Source organism: Rhineura floridana, chromosome 3 (assembly GCF_030035675.1).
Source record: "Rhineura floridana isolate rRhiFlo1 chromosome 3, rRhiFlo1.hap2, whole genome shotgun sequence".
NCBI lineage: Eukaryota > Metazoa > Chordata > Lepidosauria > Squamata > Rhineuridae > Rhineura > Rhineura floridana.
The window spans coordinates 103,043,778-103,068,513 of NC_084482.1; the positions used below are offsets into that span (position 1 = coordinate 103,043,778).

Genomic DNA, 24,736 nt, shown 5'->3' on the forward strand with positions numbered 1-24,736 from the left:
TTCCCTCTCTCTCTCTCTCTCTCTCTCCCTCTCTCTCTCTCTCCCTCTCCTCTCTCTCTCTCTCTCTCCAAAGACCAGAGAAAGTGTGTACTGTATAGAGAACATCACCTGAGGGGGGGGGTCATTAAAAAAAGCATTAAGCATATATTAACACGAGTGAAGGATGCGTTCTGAGGTGTTTACAAATAAGATGAACATTTACTGTTTTAAATGTGAACCTTCCTCATTGACTGACAGGTGCTGTTCCTGTTACAGCGTCACCCAATTTGTAGAATATATATAGAATATATAGAATATATATCCACTCTTTTGAATAATAATAATAACATCACAAAGCCCCCTTCATCTTCTGCTGGTTCAGATCAGGCGTCCCGCTTCTTACATCCAATTATCCACTTAACATTTTCTTCTAACCCCTTTTTATATTTCACTATTCCCAATCTCCACAGACCATTTTCACCATTAAGTTTTATGGGGATGATGATGTTCAGTTTAGAACAAGGGTTGGGAACCTTTTTTGGGCCTAGTAGCCAAATCTTTATTTCCCCACATCTCATGTGCCAACTTTGACAGATGGATGGGGCTACCCACCTGTCACTCATCTGATGTCACGATGACACCAGGTAACTAATAGGGGCAGGTGAAGCAGCACCAAGCATTATTGAAATCTTTGCTTACCTCAGAGAATGCACTTGTTACCCAGTGATGTCAGCTGATTGACAGGTGGGGTGTGGTTTGGAGAAAATGACCTTGCAGGCTAAAACGCACCCTCTGGTGGACCAAGAGTGGCCCATGGGCCAGAGGTTCCCCACCCCTGATTTTGCCATCCGTGTTAGCGCAGGATATGTCTGAAACATCAATATGCTGATGACACTCAGCTCTATCTCTCCCTACCACCTGATTGCAGGGAGGGAGTGCTCATCCGAAAACCGGTGCCTGGAGGCCTGTGAAGGGCTGGGTGTGGGCTAACAAACTGAAACTTAATCCAGACAAGACGGAAGTACTGCTGGTCAAGGGAAAAAACTTCATCAGGGATGGGGTTACAACCTGTTCTGGATGGGGTTGTACTCCCCTTGAAGGAGAGCATGGGTCCGCAGTTCGGGAGTCTCCTGGATCCTGCTCTGCTGCTTGAATATCAGGTGGCTGCGGTAGCCAGGAGTGCTTTTGGCCAATTCATACTGGTCTACCAGCTGCGTCCATTCCTGGAGGCTGTTGACTTGGCCACAGTGACACATGCATTGGTGACATCGAGGCTTGATTAATGTAACACACTGTATGTGGGGCTGCCTTTGAAAACGGTTCAGAAATTGCAGTTGGTTCAAAATGCAGCAGCCAGAATATTAACTGGAGCATGGCACAGGGAGCATATCACCCCTGTGCTTTATTGACTCCACTGGCTCCCAATTTGCTTCCAGGCCCAATTCAAAGTGCTGGTTCTGACCTTTAAAGCCCCAAATGGCCTTGGACCAGTGTACCTGAGGGACTGCTTACGCCCATATGTACCTGTCCGGGATTTGAGATCATCTGCCTCTGGTCTCCTCTGTGTGCCTGGAGTGAAAGACATTAAACTGACAGGCACGCGGGAGAGAGCACCCTACCCCAAGAAGTCCGCTCTGCTCCCTCCCTGATGGTTTTCCAGAGACTTCTGAAAAGGATCTTGTTCCGGAGAGCCTTTGGGAGGGACTGAAGGTACACACTGATTTTATGATTTTATGCCTTCCACATTAAATTTTACCCTTGTAGTCCCCTTTAGTACCACTCCCTATATATATGTATATATGTGTATTATATATATATTGTATTTTATGTATTTTAATTTATTTTAATGTTTTTGTGATTTTATTGTTTACAATTTTATTATGTACGTGTTTGATTTTATTTTTGTAAGCTGCCCTCAGTGCCCTATTACAGGGTAGAAGGGCGGGATAAAAATATTTTGAATAAATAATAATAAATAAACTTCACAGGGAGGCCCCCTCCCCTGTTGGCTATCTGCACCTACAGATATTCACAGTTAAGTTGGAGAAAACTGCAGTTATAGTTGGGGAACAGTGTCAGAGGAATTGTAAAGTATAATCACAGTTTGAGTTGATATAAATTTCCAGATTTGAACAATGGTTAGGGCTGCTGCCGAAGTGGACTGTGGAAAAGGAAAGTTCAACCTGAGATGTTATTCCCACTGAGGTAAGTGGAGTCATGGAGCAAATTGCCCCTTAAGTTAATGAGATGTTATTCCTTAGCTCCTGATATCTTTCCTTTAGGCAGCTGCACATTCCCACTAGTAAATATCAGGAAGAATTCTTGCCAGTGGGCAACTATTTAAACAATGGTCAGTGTCCCCCAAAAGAATCAATAATAGAGACTTCATTGAAAAGGTTTTTTTTAAGCCTTTGTTTAACCACATAACACCTACAGGAGTTAGAAAACTGAAGCCTCATATTTTAGCTAGAGTTGGGGGGTACCTTGTAGTACTTAAGGCTTGTTCACATGAGCAGATTTCTTCTTGTGTTATAATTCTGGATTAACTGTCCAAGTAAGAGCTACTTCATTTTATGAATGCTTAACTTGTGATTGCTTTTACTTGCAAACTGGCATCATCATTTGGATTAATTAGCATAATGTTACTCCGTTTTTATGAAACAAGTGTCTGTTCACAAATGTGATGATTTTAACGCATTCCACTGACTTGTTACTTTGATTCTGTTATCTATCAGATTTTTAACCTTCTTAGACTGAAATGAAGAAACTGACATAGGCAATTCTATGGAGCATTGTAGCATCCAAGCCAAATTCCAATGTGTCTCAGGGTGATAAAATGTCCCCAAACAAAGCCATGTGTGTTGAGTCAGTAGAAGGGCACTTGCATACTTCCCAGGTTTTGTTTGAAAAAGGTGCATTGACTTGTTTTACCTGAATATGTTATCAACTGGGACAAAAAATCACCCCAGTGACAAAAATCAGTAGATTTCATAGGCATTTTTCCTCCAGGTACTTTTTAAAAACAGAAAATATCATAAATTGTAAGTGGCCAAATGTAGGTGAATGGTTTTCTATTGTGCAGATGACACTATCCTAGAAGGACTACATTATAGATCTACTCCTCCATAAATTCTGCAATGAAAAATGCACCCAGGGTGGATGCAATTGTCTTACTGCACCCAGAGCTTTTGAAAAGAATAATAATTGTTTGAGTGCAAGGTTCATCCTCCTTAATTACATCAGTATCAAGCCCTTGTTTTTATATGTCTTCCTGGTTATTTGCAATTCACATCCAGGAAGCACACTGCCCAAAACAGTAAAGACAGAATAAAACCAGATAATTGGGCAAGTGCAGATTCATGATGTCTCTGCTACCATACAGCTTTCGGAAAGAGCCTCTGACAAACAACGGCTCTGTTATTAGTTTGGTAGCACCTAGCAGATTAATGGCGAGGAGGAGATCAAATGTGATGTTTTTGCACTATTTTTTAGAGGCTTACTAAACAGATGGATATTCTCAGCAGTTCATGGGGCAATACAGTAATAGACTGAAAGGGGGGGAGATGAAAAGTATTATTGAATATCATGGTGTGTCAGTATAAATTACTGAAAATATCCTTGAGGCCACTGCATTCAGTGTTTATGTGAGAATTAGCTTTTCCTTCCTACCTTCCACCCCTGTCTGAACCACACAGAGTTTCTCCACACAAATACAATGCAATTATGAGGAGAACTTACTTATTTATTCACATTTGATCCAATCCAGCTAAATGGTATACAAACTGGTATCAAGCTTCCAAATACACAATCCCTAGTTGGAAGAAGAATCACACATACAACTTGATGATATGTTCATACATGTTCTAGCTAGCCGGGCTGCATATGCATAGCCCTATTAGAAATTCTTCCTTTTTTTCTGGATGGGGTGGGATGGAGCTGGATATAGTCGTTTCCACTGTCTTGCTTGCAAGGTGCCAGGCTCTGGCACCTCACCTCCTGTGCAAACAACATTATGTTTCCATTGCAAGCTTGGCAGACTTTGCTCTGTACTTTAGAGGGCCTCAGTACTTGCCTTCCTGAGCATTCAGTCATCTTGACCACAAGGACCAATCCCTATCCACTAAGCCCTATGAAGCCCTACCTCCAGCACTCGCTCTTCAGTTGGGACACCTTATCTGGTGTGTGAGGATATTACCGTCTCCTATCTTTCCTTGTTGTTGGATTGGATCTTCATTCCTGTCCACTTTTGACTGTACACCTGTTTGTAGTCCTCCTGATTCTCTATTGCTGCTTCAGATCTCAGATTATCTTGACTCTTTCCAATCTGGATTCAGGCCTGGTTATAGGACTGAATCAGCTTTGGTTGCCCTGATGGATGATCTTTATTGGGAGACAGACAGAGGAAATGCGACCCTGTTATTTTTACTTGATTTCTCAGTGGCTTTTGATATCATTGACCGTGGGTGAGATGAGTATCTGAGTCACTGTTTTACAGTGGTTCCAATCCTATCTCCAGGATCAGTTTCAGAGAATAGTATTGTGTGATTTTTCTTTCAGCCCCCTGGCAGTTGTGCTATGGGATATCACAGGATATCATCTTGTTCCCAATGCTGTGTAACATCTGTATGAAGTAGTCATTAGGAGATTTGCAGAGATGTGTCAACAGTACACTGTTCCCAGCTCCATTTGCTGGTAACATCCGAATCGGGAGAGGTCATGCAAGCCCTGGACCACTGCCTGGACTCGGTGACAGGCTGGATGAGGGCCAGTAAACTAACTCTGAACCCTAGCTAGATAGAGGCGCTGTGGGTAGGTGGTTCCTGAGTCCGGATAATTGGTCAGTTGCCTGCTTTGGATGGGGTTATACTTTCTCTGAGAGAGCAGATTCGTAGTCTGAGGGTGCTCCTGGATCCATCTTTTTCGCTAGAGGCCCAGGTGACCTCAGTGGCTAGGAGTGCCTTTTACCAGCTGATAAGACAGCTGCAGACATTTCTGGATGGAGATAGCCTGACCACTGTTGTCCATGCACTGCTAACCTCCAGGCTGGATTACTGTAATGTGCTTTATGTGGGGCTGCCCTTGAGGTTGGTCTGGAAGCTGCAGCTGGTGCAAAATACAGTGGCATGAATGCTCACTGGCGCAGGATATTGCCACCTTGTCAGCCCCACTGCTGAAAGATTGCACTGGCTGCCCATTAGCTACCAGGCTAAGTTCAAGGTGTTGGTTTTGGTCTATAAAGCCTTATACAGCTTGGGACCAGGATACCTGAAAGATGATCTTACCCTTATATACTCAGTCAATCCTTGCTCTCTGCAGGTGAGGGCCTCCTGCAGATACCATCTCATCAGGAGCTCCGTTCTGCACAACTTAGGAAGCAGATCTTTAGTGTTGTTGTACCTACCCTTTAGAATTCCCTCCCCTTCAATATTAGGCAGGCACCATCTCTGTTGTCTTTTCGGCATCTACTGAAGACCTTCATCTTTTAACAAGCCTTTTAAGTTGATACTTTATCCCAGTCTGCATCTGTATTGGAATTGTTTTTAGTATGTTTTTAAATATGTTTCTAAAGTGTTTTTTTAAATGATGTTCGAAGATGTTTGTTTTAAAGAGGCGTTTAATGTTTTGTCATTTATTTGCTGCCCTGTGCTCCTTCTGGAATTAAAGGCGGGATATAAATGTAATAAATAAACAAATAAATAATCTCAGCCATGACTGTTTGGACTGTGCACCCACTTCTGTCCCAGTTGAAGTATCGTCCATCTTTCCCCTCATCTGAGATCCATAGTGGCTGAAGAATGACCCTGGCCAAGACAAGTCAGCTTAGCCCAATTGTTGCTTGCCTGAGAGGAGTGCACACATATCCACAGATCTGGGCCAAGTCATATTCTATCCTGTTAGCACTTTCTGTTTCACTGCCAAAACAATGCATTCACACTGGCTCTGCTGTCAATGTTCCCTTGCTCCCCTGGTCTCCAATCCTTCCCAAAATGTATCTGGAGACACCAAGTAACACACTGTAAAAACATTGGAGGGCCAAATATGCATTGGTCTCACTGGGCAACTATGCTATGTTGCAAAAGGAATGCTTGCCAATGCTCCCTTAGATAAACCATGATCTATCTTAGTTGAGCAGTTGAGTGCCTGTTTGGCTTTCAGCGAACAGATGCTAACCTGGGGAAAATTCCACATGTGAGGTTTTGCAAATTGTACTGTTCAGGGCTAAAGCAGTATTCATACTCCCTGTCTGCCAACTGGTGCTCTGCAGCTAGTGACAGCATAATGGCTAGATAGCTTGAAATGTCTGGGCATGATGTACATACTAGTTTATTGCCTGGCTATAGTCCAGTGTTTCTCAAAACTTTTGAACTTGCCCACTTTCTAAACTTTATGGGGACTCTCCAATCTCACACCAGTCATCTTTTCCACATATGAATATGCAGAGGTCCTTGCAGACAGTCATGAGCATACATCTTACTACAGAGTCTGAGCTTCTGCAGATTGAGATTGTAACCTGCACTAGAGTTAGAGGAGAAACAGAGCAGGATCTCTCAGGTCCCCTCCAAAAACCATATGCATGGAAACATAAAAATAAAGCCGTAGCTCTTTCTAAACATTTCCCCCAAATCAATCAGCGTAGTAAAGGACAGTAGGAATTACATTATCACCACAAGCCTAGTATGTGGATCAGCAAGGGTCCTCTCTCAGGGGGCAATCTACCTAGGTCTTGGCTGATGGGAGAGGAAGGCACCCCTGCCTCATGATCATGTCCCTCCATGGAACTTGGTCCTCTCCAGGCGTCATATGGATCTTAAGAGTGAACCACCCCAAAATGTTTAAAACTACATCAGACTGTGGTTACTCAGTCTTCCAGATTTGTATCCAGAATCTCTGTCAGATGCCATCTTCTTTTTATTTAAAAAGCCTGTTTCTAGGCTTCAAAGTTGCAGTTATGAGCTTTAAATCAGGCGTGGAGAGCTTCCAGGCCAATCATGGGTCCCATTTACCCCATGAGACCATTTTTCCCAAACCATACCCATCTGCTAAAGTTACTAATGATGTCAGCTGATAGGCAGGAGGACAAGGTTTAATCCTGCCTTGGCTACACAATCCTGTTCACAGCAGGGAACAAGATCACACAGCCAAGGCAGCAGGATTTGATCAGTGCCCATCAGTTGAGCAGGGATTAAAGCCCTGTACAAAAGCCCTCTTTAAAGCAGCTCTTATGTGTGAGCTGCTTTGATGAGGCTTTTTGCAAAGATTTTAAGACAATCCTCATGCTCGACAGGATCATGAGGACTGTCTTAAAGCTTTTGCCAAGTCCAAGGTCTTAAAGGGGGAGAGACTTGCAAAAGCCTCTTCCAACCCTTAACCCTTTTAAGTCTCTGTCTTGGAAGAGTCTTCCCCCACCCTCCTCTTTTAAGCCCCCATCTCAGGGGACCTAAAAGAAAGCATGGGGAGATTTGCAAAACGCTTTTGCAAGTCTCCTCCCTTTTCCCTTAAGTCCCTGATCTCGGAGACTTAAAAGTGAAGCGTAGTAGATTTTGACAGGTGGGCAGACCCATAAGGATCTAGCCTGTGGAACCAAAAAGGTTACATGGAACTCTTATTGGTCTCCCATCCACACTGCTGACAGGTCCATACCTGGTGAACTTTAGTAAAGTACATGAGTTTTTCTCAGGCCATTCACTATCTCTTTGGTTACCAAGGTAAATTTGAAACTGTGGGCAATGCTTTACTTGCAGTGTGGTCAGGAATTGGGAGTTTAGTGGATACCCTGGGTAACTGTTAACCTCCTTATGAGCAGCAGGTGTCTATTAAAGCAATGCAGAGCTCGCATTTGTGTCTGTGTACATCATTGATATTTTGTTGTGAAATTTGTTTTTAATCTATTTTTGCAATTTCATTATTGTGGGTTGTAGCCAATGAATAGAACCTCCCCTCCATTTCTTCTCCCCATGTGCCTCCAGAACCTGCCTGAAATGTGCCTGGGAGTTCCCCCAACCCTCCAGAGCAGATTTGGGGGTGCTCAGGGTGAAGGAGAGGCAGGGGAAGCTCCACTGCCAAAGCAGAAGTTCTGCTTCTACAGTGTCTTCATTGGATGCAACCCTTTATTTTTGTACTTGCTTGTAGATTGCCTTGGGAGTTTTTTATGGGAATCAGTATACAAATTTAATGAACCTGAATTTCATGCAAGACACAGTTTGTGTTTAAATTGGCACAGAATTTTTGTTTTTGTTTTGCTTGGCTTTTTCCCCCCTAAGTGCCAAGTATATACAACTGTAGCTAAGGTCCTGGTTATATAAGAGTAACTAAGAGGCCAGTTTCACAAAGTCTGATTCAGGTAGGAGTTGGCTGGGGTCCTGGAGAGGAGTCCAGAGAGATTTTAGTTATGTGACTAAAGCTTTGTTTTCATACCAGCTGCTCTTACTGTTCACGGGTATGACTGTAGCAGCATTGCACAGGACTTTAATGAAAGCAGAATATGAATGAACCAGGGTGGACTCAGGTCAAAAGGGGATGGGTATATTTAGATGCCTGTAAAGTCTATATTTACTTCACACCATGCCTCTGACAGTGTGTGGCAGGGAAGCTTAAACTATAAATGAAGTCCTGTTAAGAGATTAGCTGCTGACTTTTCTTTCCCCTGCATTGATTTGAAAAAGCAAATGTTAGCAGTCAGTAGCTCTTCAACTCAAGGACTGATCTTGAACTTCTGGGGTCAGTGGTTGAGGTCTCAGACCCCTGTAGCTGCCTCAGCATGATAATTTGTCCGGAAGTAATTTGACACTTGAACAGCTCTTTTGGGTCTCCTTGATCTGTGTCTGGCTTTGCTTTCTCCTGAGCAGCTATGCTGTTGAAACAGGATAGCCAACTGGTACAAAGTTTTCTTTTACCCCTGTCATTCCCACTGCATGCTGTATTTATGCTGAATGGAGCTTCTCTGAGGGGAATTTCTTGCAACTGGGTCATCAGTCACTGGTGAAACAACAACAGCAGCTCTCCTGAAGCAGGCAAGACAGAAGTGACCTATGGATGACTGGGTTTACTTTCAGAAGGATTGTCATCTGCTGTACACCTGCCAGGGAGAAAGGTGTTTTGTGCTTTGTGTTTTGTTTTGCTTTGTTTTTAAATCAAACAATTTGATTTTTATTTGACAGAACAACCCAGCTATCAAAAGCAAATATTAAGAGCTCAGACCATTATTTGGACTTTAAATTAAATTGGGGCAAATTCAAATGTATAACACAGAATTTAACAGCAGGCAGTTTAAAAAGAGATTAATGCTACAGATGTACGTAGGTAGTATAAATATGCCGAGGTTCACCCTACGACTAAACTATAGGATCTAAAGGAGAAAAACATCTTGCTACTGTCTAAATGTAAATATTGAGTTTATACATTTGGAATTATTATAACCTCTCCTTTGTGGTCAGCAAAGTAGTGATCAAAACTATTCAAGTTGTATTCAAGTGTTGCTCATCTTCTCTAACCTCATTTATCCATCCCGCAGCTTTTGGTTTTGGTAGAGGTCAAACGTGTACAGTACAGACCCTGGTACCCCACCTCCCCAAATACATACATTTATTGATAGTATGGGTGACAGTCAACTTATACAGTAGAAAGATGTTAAGAGATACTCCTCTACATTGAATTCAGAATCTTCAGATGGAAACTTTGCAGAGTCATAGTGGACTTAAAGAAGCTGTCCCTAGAAAGTTACCAGATTATGACATTTTACTTTATTGGAAATCTATGCTGGAAAATAGTCTTATTTCTGAGTTACACTATCAGTTGCTGTGGGTCAGCATGGTCCTTCTCTGAGGGACCATACGCAAGCTTGGAGGAAGGATTTTCCATGGGGCAAACAAGACCAGCAACATCTATACATCCTAAGTAGCAATCCTTTAAAATGGGTTGTAATTCAGCTAAATCCTACTCAGAGTAAACTCACTGAAATTAACCTGTTAGTTGTGCCTATTAACTTCATTGGGTCTACTCTTGAGTAGGACTAGCATTAAATACCACCCAATGTGGTTATATTTATATAGGGTTGCCAGGTTCTTGGCCTGAGACTGATCCTGTATCTTTAGGAGAAGAGAAAGTCAGCCAAGAGCAGAACTACCCAGGGCCTAGCTTACTTACATGTCAGACACTGCAGTTGTTTAAAATGAGACTCAGAGTGAGATTTGTGCTTTTATCTCCCATTGATGAATTGGGGGGAGGGGATGCCAGTCCCTCTTGTCATAAGTGATGAGGTTCCTTCTGAACACACATGAAATAATCTTACAATTGTTAGGAAGACATCAGGGCAACTCCTTTACTTTCATGCTTTACATAAGAACCTGCTGTTATGGTTTCTGCTGCCCCTGTGCTAACAAGCCATATAGCCAGAGCTTGGAAGTAACTAGTTACAAGTAACGAATTACTTGTAATTCATTACTTTTTTGAGTAATGAGTGGGTAATTCCTTTACGTTTTAATTGTAATAGAACTAGGAGTAATTTTACTACTTTTGTGGAGTAATTGTAACATTTCCAGAATTACTTTGGGGCATTACTTGGGGGGGGAGCAGGGGAAGTCTTCTGCTCCTCTGATTTGTGGATGAAAATCTTGTGCCTCAAAGTGGGCTTCTGTGCAGTGTCACTCTTTCCTCATGCTCTGTGGATGGGTACGAGGCGACGAGAGAGGAGGCAGAGACTGAGATGGGGTGGAGTGAAAACAATTATTTAAAAAAACGGATAGTGGTGGTGAAGAATGGAGGGGAAAAGGATTCGGAGGTCAAGAACATGGATAAAGGAGGAGAAGAAGGCCACAGCAGAATGGAGATAAAGAACTGTGAAGGTGAAAGATGACAATGTGTGTGTGTGTGTGTGTGTGTGTGTGTGTGTGTGTGTACACACACTGCATTTGCAGTATTTTAACTTTTTTGCGTCTCAGGGGAAAATGTTTGCTTGCGTGAGTGTCCCTTAGTTGGTGGCAGGACAGGGTCTGGGAGGTGGTTAAGTGAGAGAGATTATGCTGGCTGGCTGAGTGGGGGGGTTGCACTTGGTTTGATGTGCAAAGATCTGAGTAGTGGCCTCAGCCGCCCTCCCCACAACCCTTACCAGCGGAGAGACCACCATTGCTATCTTATGAATAAAAATAATTATTCTACTACCTCTGTATGTGTTTGTTTATTTTTAATGTTGTTTTAGGCTGCTTAGATGTGCAGCAGCCAAGGCCAGCACCTCATAGGCAGTTTTTTTTAAAGTAACTGAAATGTAATTGTAGCAATTACTTTGGAGGAAAAGTAATCAGTTACTTTCAGAGCAATTGTAATTGTAACGGTAACTACTACTTTTTTGGGCCATGTAACTGTAATTTATTACTTTTTAAAAGTAATCTTCCAAGCTCTGCATATAGCACCTCCAAGGTGGAAATGAGCTAGAAACACTAACTGCCTTAGTTGATCGTTATTTTTTGTTTAATCAACCTGGCCTGATGAAATCCTGTTGCAGGCCTGGCCTCCAAGAGGTCTTCTGTATCTTTAAAAGTTGTGCAGGGGGAAGGGAGAATTCCACCTTGTGGTTTTTCCCATTACATTGTTGCAAGAACACCTGCACTTGGCTGACTTTCTCTTCTCCTAAAGATACAGGATCACTCTCAGGCCATGGACCTGGCAACCCTATATTTACAGACACTTGGCATTACAAGCTTGCTGGATCCAATTATTTAGCTGTTATCAGACAATAGCAGCATTGCTAGTTGTATCTTCTTTGGTGGTTGTAGGCCTGTTTGGTTTTTGTCAGAAAATAAAAATAGTTTTGAAAAAAGAAGCAAGTGTTTAACACTGAAATCATTTATAGCATTCGGGGGGTTCCTCCAGTCTCTGCTATGTAAGTATTACACTCTAGCATATAAAATAGTATCATTTGCATCTCTTTCTGGTCTGTTTGTCTCCTGCCTGCTTGCACTGGGGGGAGACAAGCCACAATTCCTGGCTTAGGCTGCAATTCATTACATGTCTATTCAGAAGTAAACTCCGCTGGGTTCAGTGGGACTTACTCCCAGGTAAGTGTTTATTGGATTGCAGCCCTAGTGTTGCATCTGAACCAGGGGTTGCGACTTGTTTCACTCCCAATAAACCACAATCTGTAGCCAGGGTTTGCAGGATTACTGATAATGGCTTGTTGGAACTAAACAAACCACGATCCCTGGTTTGGATGTAACACTAAGCCAGGGTTCGTTTTTGTTCCCTCTGCATGCTAGCAGGAAGCTGACAAATGGTCCAGAAAGATGCATTCATGGTAAAACCATTAACTGTGGTTTACTGTGCCCCACAAAGTAGGGCACTGTACTTTTTTGCCATTTGTAAATCAATCCCACACCTAGAGGCTACAGAAATGTAAGCAAACATCTTTGCCATATAGCTCCCTTCACAGAGGTTTTACTAGCAACACAGGCCCTTAAAATGTAATGGCATAAAAACATTTTGCAGTTCTATTACTGCATTCCATAAAAGAATTCTTTTATAGACATTAACACCTGAACTAAGCTGTAGACTTGAATTATATTAAGCATATCCTACACACACTGTGATTTTAAAGTTCATTCCCATCACCAAAGTCATGCTCACACAAAATAATGAATTACCCTGGTAGCTCCACCTTGGCTTGAAGGAAAGAAAGATAGCTGGACGGCCTCGTGATGGCTGAAGGCACAGTGGTTGCCTGCATGAGAGCGATTGTGAAATAGTGGTTATATTTTGGATTTGGATGTGGAAAACCCAAATTCCAATCCCTTCTGAGCCTTGACATTCACTTGGTGGTCTTGGGAGTCACTGTGCCTCAGACCGACCTGGTTCATAAAGTCGTTATGAGGAGGATAAAATGGGATAACTCCATATTTTCCAGCCTTGAGCTTTGTCATGTCCTACAAGTGGGTTCAGGTCAAAATTTTATCTTTGTCGCTTAGAAGAAGCAGAGACCTTCTGTCAATAATTACTTACACATTTAAACCACTAATCTGTGAGTCATTACTATTTGCTAGTAGTAACTTCTACATTTTAACTTAGTTACTGCCATTTGCACTTTCCCTAAACAATTCACCTTTTGTCCAGCCCACAATGTGCAAGAAACTTGAAACTAGATTTTGTGTTTCACTTGTGGTAAGTGCTGGTTATGTATTTGCACTTTTTCCAGAGTAGTCCAAAGCCGCCTTATGTCGGTCTGTGAGGGGTTTGGACTGAGTGGAGGTGTCTCTCCACACAGTTCTGTTAGCTGAACTGGCCAGCCACCAAACATGTGAGTGGGCCATTGGTGGCATCCCCACCAGCAGAAATCCCTCAAATGGGAAGGGGATGGAGCTGTTGACATCAGGCCTGATCTGGACCAGATCGGTGTGCCATCCTAAAGCTGGTGCAGGGATTAAATCAGATCCCCCCCTTCTGCCATGGCTTCTGTGGATTTGCTAGTAGCTCTGCCACTCCTCAAAGCCCTGCTTGTGGTGTGGGAAGAGTTAGGCTTGCAGACTTAATTACAACAAGCATCAGTTGCAGTGGGGCTTTGCTGTTTCCAAAAAATGTCCTCTTACACAGAGCACAAGTGTGTGAACTGTAAACATTTTCCAAGGCCTCCAGTTTCTTTACCTCAAGTTAAAGCCCAAAATCAGGGAAGATTCCACTGTCCTCCCCCAATGCAGTCATATGTAAACTGGATTGTCCAGCTTTGGAATTGTTTTAAAACCGAGTTGTTACTTTGGAAACGGCAAGATTTAATTCAAACCATCTTTTTTATTATCTTGGTTAATATGTTTTGATTTTGGTTTTATTTTCTTGAACATAATGTTTAAAGAAATATTTTTAAATGGTTAGTTGTGTTCGGCCCTTGATCCTTTGGTTCATGTTTAAACCACCGTCTATCATCCTCCATTTCCTTGGATGCATGGTACAATCCATCAGGAAGTTCTCTTGCACAGTCCCCATTAATGCCAGTGGGGTTTGCCCAGGAGAACTTCCCAATGAATCTTGCCCCTTGTCACTAAAATGGGAACAGTGATTTACTTCCAGGTGTTATTTTGAGGAAAATAAAAAAAGAGGTGAATTGTAAAATACTTTTTATATTTATATTTTATATTGAAAGTATAAGTTCTTCTTGTATTAAGATATAAGAAGGTACAGAGGTATACTTGAGGAGAAAACACATACTGCTTCTAGTTTCCAACAGGGTGTCTTCTAACAACTGGAATTTGCACGTTTCACCTTCCCTTACTCTTTCACCAGAGTTCGCACTCTCACAACCAGAAGAACAGACACTTGGGGGCTCGTGGGATATATGTATATATTGTTCTCCCCTCCCTCCCTCCCTCCTTTTTTTTTTTTTTTTTTTTGTGGACACAGTCAACTAAATTCTCTGATTTGGTCTGGACAAAATACTTGCGGTATCATCTCTTTGTAAACAATTACGGCTTGAAAATACAGATGATCTGCCCCTACTTTATTGTATATATATATATATATAAATAAAACAGACACCAAACGATTTTTGTTGATGGTCCAAGGCAGTTTATGGCAGCCTTTTCCTTTAGCTCAGGAATGAGAAACTTGCCGCTCTCCAGATATGGCTGGAGTCCCAACTTTCAACAGCCCCAGCCACTTTGGCTACTGGCCAGGGATCATGGAAGTTGTAGTTCAAGCACAACTGGAGGGCCACAGGTTATCCATCCCTGCTTTAGCTTATTATCAGATAGAGTCATAAGTGTCAGTCTGATGTCTGAGCCAAAAAGGAGGTGCTTATTAGTGGTTTCTAGCCTGCAGTATTTGCATAATTCAGACTGCCTGTGAAGTGTACAGGAGTGGAGGCATGAAGGATAGAGCAATAAGGTGTGCAATGGAAAGATTTGATTAATTTAGAGCAAGGATAAGCAGAGAAATTTGGGTGGTATTTTGAGGAGCTGAGCTACCAGTAGATTTTTCTCAGGATTCTCTACTAAAGTAGAAATTCTTCTTATTTTGTTTTGCAGGTTAGAAATCTTTGTTACATGGTGACAAGGCGAGAGAAAATGAAGCACTCCATTTGCAAACTCCAGGAACAGATCTTCCATCTCCAGATGAAACTTATTGAAAAGGATCTTTACCCAGGTAAGTGTTCCTACTGGGGCCTAGAAAACCTGCTGTCACAAACATGATTATTGCATTTTACTAGTGATATTATAGGTTGTAAATGTTGGAGAGCCAAGTGGCATCTTTTTAATAATGTCTTCTTAAAAAAAAGTATTTTGGGGAGAAGCATAGCCCATAGGCTCTTATCACTAATCTTTTCAGAAACAGTACTGTGCTTATGCAAACCTGCAAATACTGCTTGCTACACTTTTTGTTAAAGTTAATCTATCGAGGGGGATGGGGAGTAAATGCATCATTCCATGTCCTTAGTGTGCGAGATATTGTATAAAATGGTTGCATATTGTACAGTAAGATATTGACAAAATGGTGTAGGCAGGGAGGGAGGATAGAGTATAAGTCTGTAGCCCTGACTTCCAGCACAATCCTAACCATGTCGACTCAGAAACAATTATTATTATCCTCAATGGTCTGGTTTGCATGTAACACTAATTTGATCATCCAAACCTAGCCCAACATCTTAACCACAAACGAATGGCACCATGTTTTCTTGTTGGTTTATAAACATTGATACACGTGAATCATGGCTTAGTGTTACATGTGAATCCACCCGGTGAGGATTGCTCTCAGGTAAGTAGGGTTGGGATTGCATCCTTAGACTTGGGGAGAGTGGGGACTAATTTACATGTTAAACCATGTGTAAAACGCAACTACCTTTATGGCAAATCCCTGTCCTAATCAAAGTAGGGGAGGAGAAATAGAATTAAAGACAACTGCATCAGTTTGTTCATTTGTCTCCTGATGTAAAGAAGAAGCTTGGAGGAAGGATTTCTATCAGAGCCGTAGCAAAGGGGAAAGGTTGAACTTCCCCTCCCTAGTTCATCATGATACTGATTGCTTTCCCCCATGCCTCACCTGTGACAGCTATTTATGTTTTGAAAAATCAGTCATGTTATCGTAATGTATAGTTTGGCCCTGAGACGTGCAAGTATGAGATAGAGAGAGGGACAACTCTGCTTTCTGTGGACAGCAAGCTGAGTTGTATTTTCTTAATGGTGTCAAGCATGGCATTCACTTCATAGCTTGCTTTGTATTGCCTGACTTTCTTGTGAGTCTGAGGGACAGTTCGTAAGACTTGAGAACCATCACCTTTCTTATCAGATGTTACATTTGATTAAAATAGTCCATCTCCTCTCCCCACAAATCTGAAAGATATTCTGCCTAATCTCAGACATAATCACAATCAGCCTCCATATCTCTGGGAATAGGCAGAACATCTTCGTGTTTTGGGGAAAAGGTACCATGCACATAATCAGAGGGATCATCACATTCCTGAGATTGAGCCATGACCATTGCAAATAGCAATTCTAATTCTAATTCCGGTGGAGCTTGGCTCAAATGAAAGAGTTATCTTTGTCCATGTGATGAAATCATTTTTTTCATGTTAGGGGAAAAAAGTTGTTTAGTTTTTAAGGTTGAATGGTGTTTTTATTTTGTTTTTACAAAGCTGTGTACACCAGAACCAAGAGTTCCCTGACATTTTTAAATATTTGATATATTAGTTGTTTTGTTTTTTGGCAGTGCATGTGTATGTGTTCCCATAAAGATGCGTAAATTCAAAAATTTTACCCATATGGTATGGCTTAATTTCTACATGTGAGAAGCTGGGGCTCATCTTTGTTGAAAGTCAGGCTCATTCCTTGGGAGCCATTTCCCTATCCGCAGGTGTGAGGAAAACGTGATCTTTCTCAGTGAGAAGAGGGCACTTCACTTATGTTGAAAGGCACTCTTTCCTTTAGAAGTGCTGAACATGTTCAGGCATTAAAAATGGAATCTTTACCAACCCAAAGAAATACCAGCTGCTCCTGAATCCACACATGATTTTCTGGAATACAAATTCCAGCTTCCATGAGGCAGTCTTCCAATGTTTGACAGATCATTCACCACTAAGTAACGGCACTGTGTTATATCCAACTAAGTTTTACTAAGAGTAGACCCATTGGAATCAATGGACTAAAGTTAGTCATGTCTAATAATTTCAGTGGGTCTGCTTAGAGTAGAACTAACATTGGATACAACCCATTGAATATTATACAGTTAGACCAACTTGCAGTCACCATTTAACTATCTTTGGTTGCCTCAAGGCCTACCTGATATCTAATCATAACAGTAAACCTCAAAGGGGTGAGAGGAGGAAAGTATTGTCTTCAAAAAATTGTGAGTCTAGTTTGAAGATGGAGTGGTCAGGCAGATAATATTTTTTTTGTCTGTTTTTAAACACCAGGACATGAAGTTAGTTACGATATTACTTTCATAAAACATCCTTTTTGTTGTAATGGAGTACAATCACTTAACCAGCTCAGATTAAAAAAAAAGTGGACTGCCTTCAAGTCGATCCCGACTTATGGTGAGGCTATGAATAGGGTTTTCATGGCAAGCGGTATTCAGAGGTGGTTTACTATTCCCTCCCTCTGAGGCTGGGAGGCAGTGACTGGCCCAAGGTCACCCAGTGAGCTTCATGGCTGTGTGGGGATTCGAACCCTGATCTTCCAGGTTGTAGTCCAGCACCTTAAGATAATGAATTATAATGAATTACAATTCATTGCCTTGAAATTCTGGAATGATACTACAGCTAACTGGTTTGCAGAACTACCCAGGGCCTAGCTTACTTACATGTCAGACACTGCAGTTGTTTAAAATGAGACTCAGAGTGAGATTTGTGCTTTTATCTCCCATCGATGAATTGGGGGGAGGGGATGCCAGCCCCTCTTGTCATAAGTGATGAGGTTCCTTCTGAACACACATGAAATAATCTTACAATTGTTAGGAAGACATCAGGGCAACTCCTTTACTTTCATGCTTTACATAAGAACCTGCTGTTATGGTTTCTGCTGCCCCTGTGCTAACAAGCCATATAACACCTCCAAGGTGGAAATGAGCTAGAAACACTAACTGCCTTAGTTGATCGTTATTTTTTGTTTAATCAACCTGGCCTGATGAAATCCTGTTGCAGAAGCATGCTGTTCCTTTCCACCTACTTTGTATTTTTATTGCTCATCTTGGCTCCAAAGGCTCTAGATGTGAGTGTTTTTAGTGGCAGCATCTGGTTCACTGGCATGGTTTACCAGCAGTCGCACTGCCTTCTTGGCAACTGCCTCTGGCTCTATTAAGGATCAATGGTTGAACTGCTAGCAGCCAATCATTTGCTCCTCTTTGCTTTCAGATTTATCTGTAAATTAAGTTGCTGTATCTGTTAATAAGGAGAGCCTTATAATGCATACAACAATCTGAATATTTTAAAAATAAACACAAACTCCAGCCTAGAAGCACACAGTTGCTGAGACCATATCATGTAATTTATTTATTTTTTCAACAAAAGCACAGAAACCCAAACTCAAAACTATGTAACATTTTCTCCAGAAGGAGCATCTGGCTATTTGGCAGAGCTTTCAGTCAGTTGTTGTGTTGTGGCTTTGGAGCCTCCTCAGAAGTCATCACGTGGTTAGGGTTTCTTTAGGACTGTCTGGACCACATTCTCTTTTGCTGAAAGATTCTGTTTGAGTTAGATTTTGAGGGGTTGAGGAATGTGTTCACTGAGAAACGAGTGGCTCCAGATCTGTTTGATCATGATACAAACTTCCTTTGTGCACAGAAGGTAAAATCCCATAATTATATTTATGACACCACAATCAGAGGCAGAATAAAACTTTAAGGAACTTATCACACTGGGAAAGCCAGTGTGGTGTCATCCAAATTTATTGGACTATAATTCTCATCACCTACAGCTAGCATGGCGAGTGGTCAAGGAGATGGGAATAGTAGTCTAACAACATATCTTAAAACTGTTAAATTAGAATAGCATAGCTAAAATACAGTTTTATCACAGTGACTACTGTTATGAATGGATCACTCCATTCTTATCTTGTATACATTTGGGATCTCCATAGAAATGTCACAAACCTACTGCTGTATTTCATTGCCTTTTGTCCTAGTGTTTAATGCAGTATCCATACATTTATCTCTGCCAACTGGCAATCATTCATTATGCATCTAGTCCACAAATATTTATGCCACAAGTAGTCTGTTAACCTGCAGTCGTTACCCTGCCTGGTGAGCCTTAACAGAGTTGGTGGGGCCACCATAACATCTATAGCCCTGTTGCATACAGCAGCTGGGGCGGAAAGTGCAGGGGGGGATGCAAATGACTGATGCTGTGAACATGGATCTGGGCTGGCTCAGCCCCTTCCAGCCCCAGAATGCAGGCAGAAGTGGAAATTTCACCCCGGCAGAGGCTAGCAGGGCTGGGCAGAAGAACATCCAGACCAGCACAAAGGGGATTTGGATTGCAGTGTTAGTCGGTAAGCTGCCACTTGACTCCTGTATTTTTTTTCTATCAAAAGAGGGAGCTCACAAAGGAAATAAGTCAAAACTCAGGAGTGTCTTTTTCATCACCATAGCTTTTCTTACCCAAAGAAAACTAATACAGTACGACGACGATTTAGGCAAGTCCCAGAGATTCCTGTGGATTTAAACTCACCTAATGCTGCACTAGATTGTGGCCAATGTGTTTTCTGAGTTTTAATGGTGTGACTCATGATATTGCTGGAACAGTCTGTGGGGTCATACATTTCATAGACTAGTTTGGTAGGGTTACTTCCTCATTGGCTAATATTTCACTTCAGCATGTTTGTGCAGATTTTCAAATTAAATTGGAAGTCAGGGGGAGAAGAACAAAATCTGCCGAGAAGGCAGTAGAAATGACATGAAAGTTTCATGGGTGGGCAGCAGGGCTGTGGAGTCGGTACGCCAAACCTTCGACTCCGACTCCTCTATTTTTCTACTGTCCGACTCCGACTCCACCCAAAATTGCTTCCAACTCCACAGCCCTGGAAAGGGCTGTAAATGTCTTTTTAAATTGGAAGCTCTCACAGGAGCATTTTTATCGCTGCCTGAATATGCACTGATCTTGGCATCACAGCATTTGTCTTCATCTGGGTCCTGTGTCATACACTGACACACAAAATGTTTTCCATCCTGAGTTATGGTGAAATGCTCAACTACAGGTGACTTCATGGGAAGCTTCTTTGACATTTTGAATTTATATTTTAAAAAAATTGTCAACCAAAATTTATTTTGAAGTCGGAGTCGGTATTGCTTCCGACTCCGACTCCACAGCCCTGGTGGGCAGGAAACCTTCATTGCATCAAGAATTGAAGTTTATCCCTGGCAGCAAGTTTTACAGTGACTAAGGGATACAAATTAATTCTGTGCTGTTGAATTTAGAGTTCTCCTTTGTGAACATGTTCTTTAGCTATGGAGTATATATTCAAAATGCTGCTTTTTAATTATTTTTTTGCAGTCACTGTGGCAGACCTTGAATTTCCCCTGACTCTGTGGAAGCAAAGCAGTCAACATTCTAGAATGACTGTCACATGTGGGAATTTGCAACAAGATTTTTTTTTAGTAGAAGTTCCATTTGAATATACTAAAATTGTAAACATTATTATTATTATTATTATTATTATTATTATTATTATTATTATTATTATTATTATCCCACCCTTCCTCCCAAAGGGAGCCCATGGCCCACAACTCATCAACAAGACCAACTTACAGCAATTTTCAAATGTTACCTTGAATTCAAATACTGCATACAATACATATCTTAGTATATAATATTCCATATAATATTTTTCTAAGCGTCACACTACCCGTGAACGCTTCCAAGTAGTGGGACGCGGTGAGGTGGGGCAGGAGTGGTGCACAAGATGCCGAGTGGCGGCAGCAAGAGCAGCATGCAGTGAGTGAGAAGGGCTGAGGCAGCTGTGTTGGCTCGGTGGGTGGGTGGGGAAGGGGGAAGGGCGACCTGTGCGGGCAGGGGGAGGAAGGGCTGGTGACCTGTGGAGGGCAGGGGGCGGGCTGGTGACCCATGGGGAAGGGAGGGGCTTTGGTGATGACCTAGAAGGACAAAGGAGGGAGTGCTGGCGACCCATGGGGGGAGGGAGGGGGAGCACTGGTGACCCTTGGGGCAGGGAAGCACTGGTGACCCATGTGCAGGGGGAGGGAGGGGAATGCTGGCAAACTGTGTGCAGGAGAGGGAGTGCTGGTGACACATGGGGAGAGTGCTGGCAACAGTAGGTGGGGCTGGCGAGAGAAGCCCCTAGTATGTATCATAAGTACCATGGATGTGTATGATAGCAGGTATCCAGAGAGACCCATGGATAACATGCAAAGCACTTCTGCACGTCCATGATTTTTCCTTTTTGTAGCAACCTCTTTCTACCCTCTGGGAATTACCGAGACAGGGAGGGAGGAATTGGCACCAGAAAAGGGAAGATGAAAAGACCATGTGAATGCATAGAATACCCCACACAGCACTCTGGATCCCAAAGTACTACTCAATATATAGCACACTCCTTACCATTAAGAATATACCCATAGAGTACACAATCGTGGGTAAATATAATATAAATAATGTAATATAAATTGAAGCGAGTATCTCTAGATAAATACTTTAACCTTTTAAAAATAAAGATTGCAGTCAGGTGTGAAGTTAATATCCTATATGTATCAGAAGTCAACAGGCGAAGCCAAACCCTGCCCTTTTTTAATCTCCATAATGAATTCTTGAATTCACTGCCACATGTTGTGGTGAGGGCCACTGGCCTGGGCTTCAAAAAGGATTGACAAATTGTTTAAGGAGTGGCCTATCAACATAATAACAAGAGGAGCCTTGTACTCCTCTAGCTGTTGTTGGGACTACAGCTTTCATTATCCCTAACCATTGGCTATGTTGGCTTGGGCCAATTTATTATTTTATTTATTGTATTTGTATACCGTCCCATAGCCGAAGCTCTCTGGGTGGGTTACAGTAGCTAAAAACATTAAAAATAAATATACAAATATAAAACACATCTTTTAAAAACAATTTAAAACACAATTTACACAATTTAAAAACACATGCTAAAATGCCTGGGAGAAGAGGAAAGTCTTGACCTGGCGCCGAAAAGACAACAGTGTTGGCGCCAGGCACATCTCGTCAGAAAAATCATTCCATACTTTGGGAGCCACCACGAAGCCCTCTCCCTTGTTGCCAGACTCCCAGCTTCCCTCGCAGGAGGCACCCGGATGAGGGCCTTTGATGTTGAGCGTAGTGTACGGGTGGGTTCGTATTGGGAGAGACGTTCCATCAGGTATTGTGGTCCCAAGCCATGTAAGGCTTTATAGGTTAAAACCAGCACCTTGAATCGAATGGGAAATGGAGTCCAACATCATCTAGGCAACCATAGGTTGCCCATCCCCGATATGCAGAATCAGTATTCCTCTGACAATCAGGTGCCAAGGGTAAGTAGTAGAAGGAAGGCAAGCAGCAGAGGCTTTGTGGCTCTGTGCATTAAGGCCAAGAGGCATGTGGCCAGCCCCTTTTGGAAACAGACTGCTGGACTAGATTGACCCTCGGTCCAATCCACCAAGACAATTCTTAAGTCCTTCCCTCTCATCATTTAACATAAGTTAATTTGATTGTTCACATTGCACTCAAACCTGTTGAACTAGCTGGAATTTGAGTCATTTAATTTTTTTGTTGAGCTGCACGTGTTCCGTTTCTGTGCCTTTTACTGTAGGGTAAATCTTATTAACTTGGGGGGGGCAGGTTGCTTCCTAGCTTTTCTTTTCTCACTTTGTTCCTGGTCTCTGGATACACACCATCTCTTCCCATTAGAAGAAAGGTAAATGAAAACCACAACCCCCACACACACAGCTACCTAGAGGTACAGGGTTGCAATTAATATGCAGTACAGCAACCATAAGTAAAGTACAATATATCTCCATGGATTATGAGACCCTTTGAGCCTTGGATAGTAGTTGCAGCATGAACATTGGGTGGTGTACCATGTTGTGTATCCATGGCAGCTTCCATGCCGGATTTGTAATTAGCCAGGATGTTTTGGTGCAGGTGTCTCATTTCAGTCTCCTACTCCAAATGGTTCCCATTTACCAGCTTAGTTTGTACAGGAATTGAATTGATTGGAGCTGAGTTGTCTTCTCTGTTTCAGTTGAAGCCGAGATTTGACTGCTAGCTTGAGGTGATGCAAACTTTCACAAAAGACCCACGAATATCAGTCCTGTGATTTACAAAGAAATTGCAGCTTCGCTAGAAAAACCAATCTCAGCTATGAACAAAATCATAAGTCTGGATCTCTGTTCACTAGCTACCTTTGATTGTAAGCCTTTGGGCAGGGCCTCTTCCCCCCCCCACACACACACACATAGCACCTGGCAATCATAGGTGCTTTAAAAATAATTATAACAAGAATAGATGGGCCTCATTCTGATGTCCCAATTTATATGTTTACAAATCAGAAAGAACTCAATTAAAGCCATTGTTTAAGAGAAATAGATATCAGTTTTTGCTCTGTATTTCTTTTTTTCTGAAACAGATAAGCCGTTCGTTCAAATAATACCATTGTGCTTTAGCATTCACCAGATAGACCTATAGAAATCATTTTCACACTTACTTCCTACTTACAATGTGTTTGGTTAAATAATAGCTCTTGCCCTGGGAGTTTAATTTTGGCGCATCATTTTGTAATCCCAGTGGTCATAGAGGCTATTAAATAACCCCAAGAAATGCATGAGAGTTACATTTTGCTATTTTGATCTGTAGCCCAGAAGCCTTTACTTCCAAAACAAATCTGCTTCCTTGGAAATATGCTTAAGTGGCCTTTCTTACTGTTACTTGTGGTCACTTTGGAAGTTTGGTTTGTGAAAGATGAAGTTATGGAAATTCTTCTAGCCTGTCCTGTATATCACAGTGGAGATTATATTGTCATGTAGTACTATAAGATGGGGACTAGCAACTACATATGGCTACTGATGGAGCAAATTAAGAATTGGGGGAGTTCAGAATATAAACTCCCATAGTTCAGCCTAGACAGGCTTATCATAATAGGGTTTCCCTTTGCCACTAACCAGCACACGGTGTCTGTTTCTCCTCCACTTTGCAAGCAAAAATACCACGTTATTTATAAATAGATTTATATCCCACTTTCCCACTATAGGGAGGCTCGCAGCAAATTTTTAAAAATGCAACAATCTAACTTACCTAAATGATCCAAAATCAAAACAATTAACAGAAGACAGAGGCAGCAGCTAAACAAGCAGATGATGGTAGATAATCAGGCAAACTAAAGGTCTTAAGAAGGTAGCAAAAGTACAGTAAGACAAAGGTCAAAGTTCCGGAGCCTGGACAAGGCCATGGAGAAAGCAGTTTCCTACGTTCCCAATAGATGTACCTTAGCTAAATGTGGGACATGCAGGAGAGCCTCTCCAAGTGCCCTCTGAGATTGGTCTGGCTCATTGGCTTTTTAACAATGTTATTATCTTGTTATTTAATTTTTGTAAATGGTACTGTTTTTATTGGTATGTATTTCTATATTTGTGTTTATTTTTTGTAAGCCGCCTTGAGGGCCTTTTGGCTAAAAGGCGCCATAGAAATAAAATCATGATCATAATTGGGGGAAAGAGGTTTCAGGAATTCTGGGCTGCATTCAGACAGCAGTTTATTCCATTTCTGTGACATTTCCTTTCCTGATAATTTCTGCATTTTATTTGATCTTTCACACGATGTAAAAGCCACTTCTGGAAGTCTAGTGGAAGTTTA

The 24,736-nt window shown here is 41.9% G+C and overlaps 1 protein-coding gene across 20 annotated transcripts in view; it reads left to right on the forward strand.

Moving 5' to 3' along the window:
• The window catches only part of JADE2 (jade family PHD finger 2), a 220,966-nt gene that overhangs the window by 177,935 nt on the left and 18,295 nt on the right, over window positions 1-24,736 (forward strand). For all 20 annotated transcript variants that reach the window (XM_061617123.1, XM_061617116.1, XM_061617118.1 and 17 more), the window contains one exon: window positions 14,979-15,096. In XM_061617123.1, coding sequence (XP_061473107.1) covers window positions 14,979-15,096 — 118 coding nt within the window. The remainder of the gene's footprint in view (window positions 1-14,978; window positions 15,097-24,736) is intronic.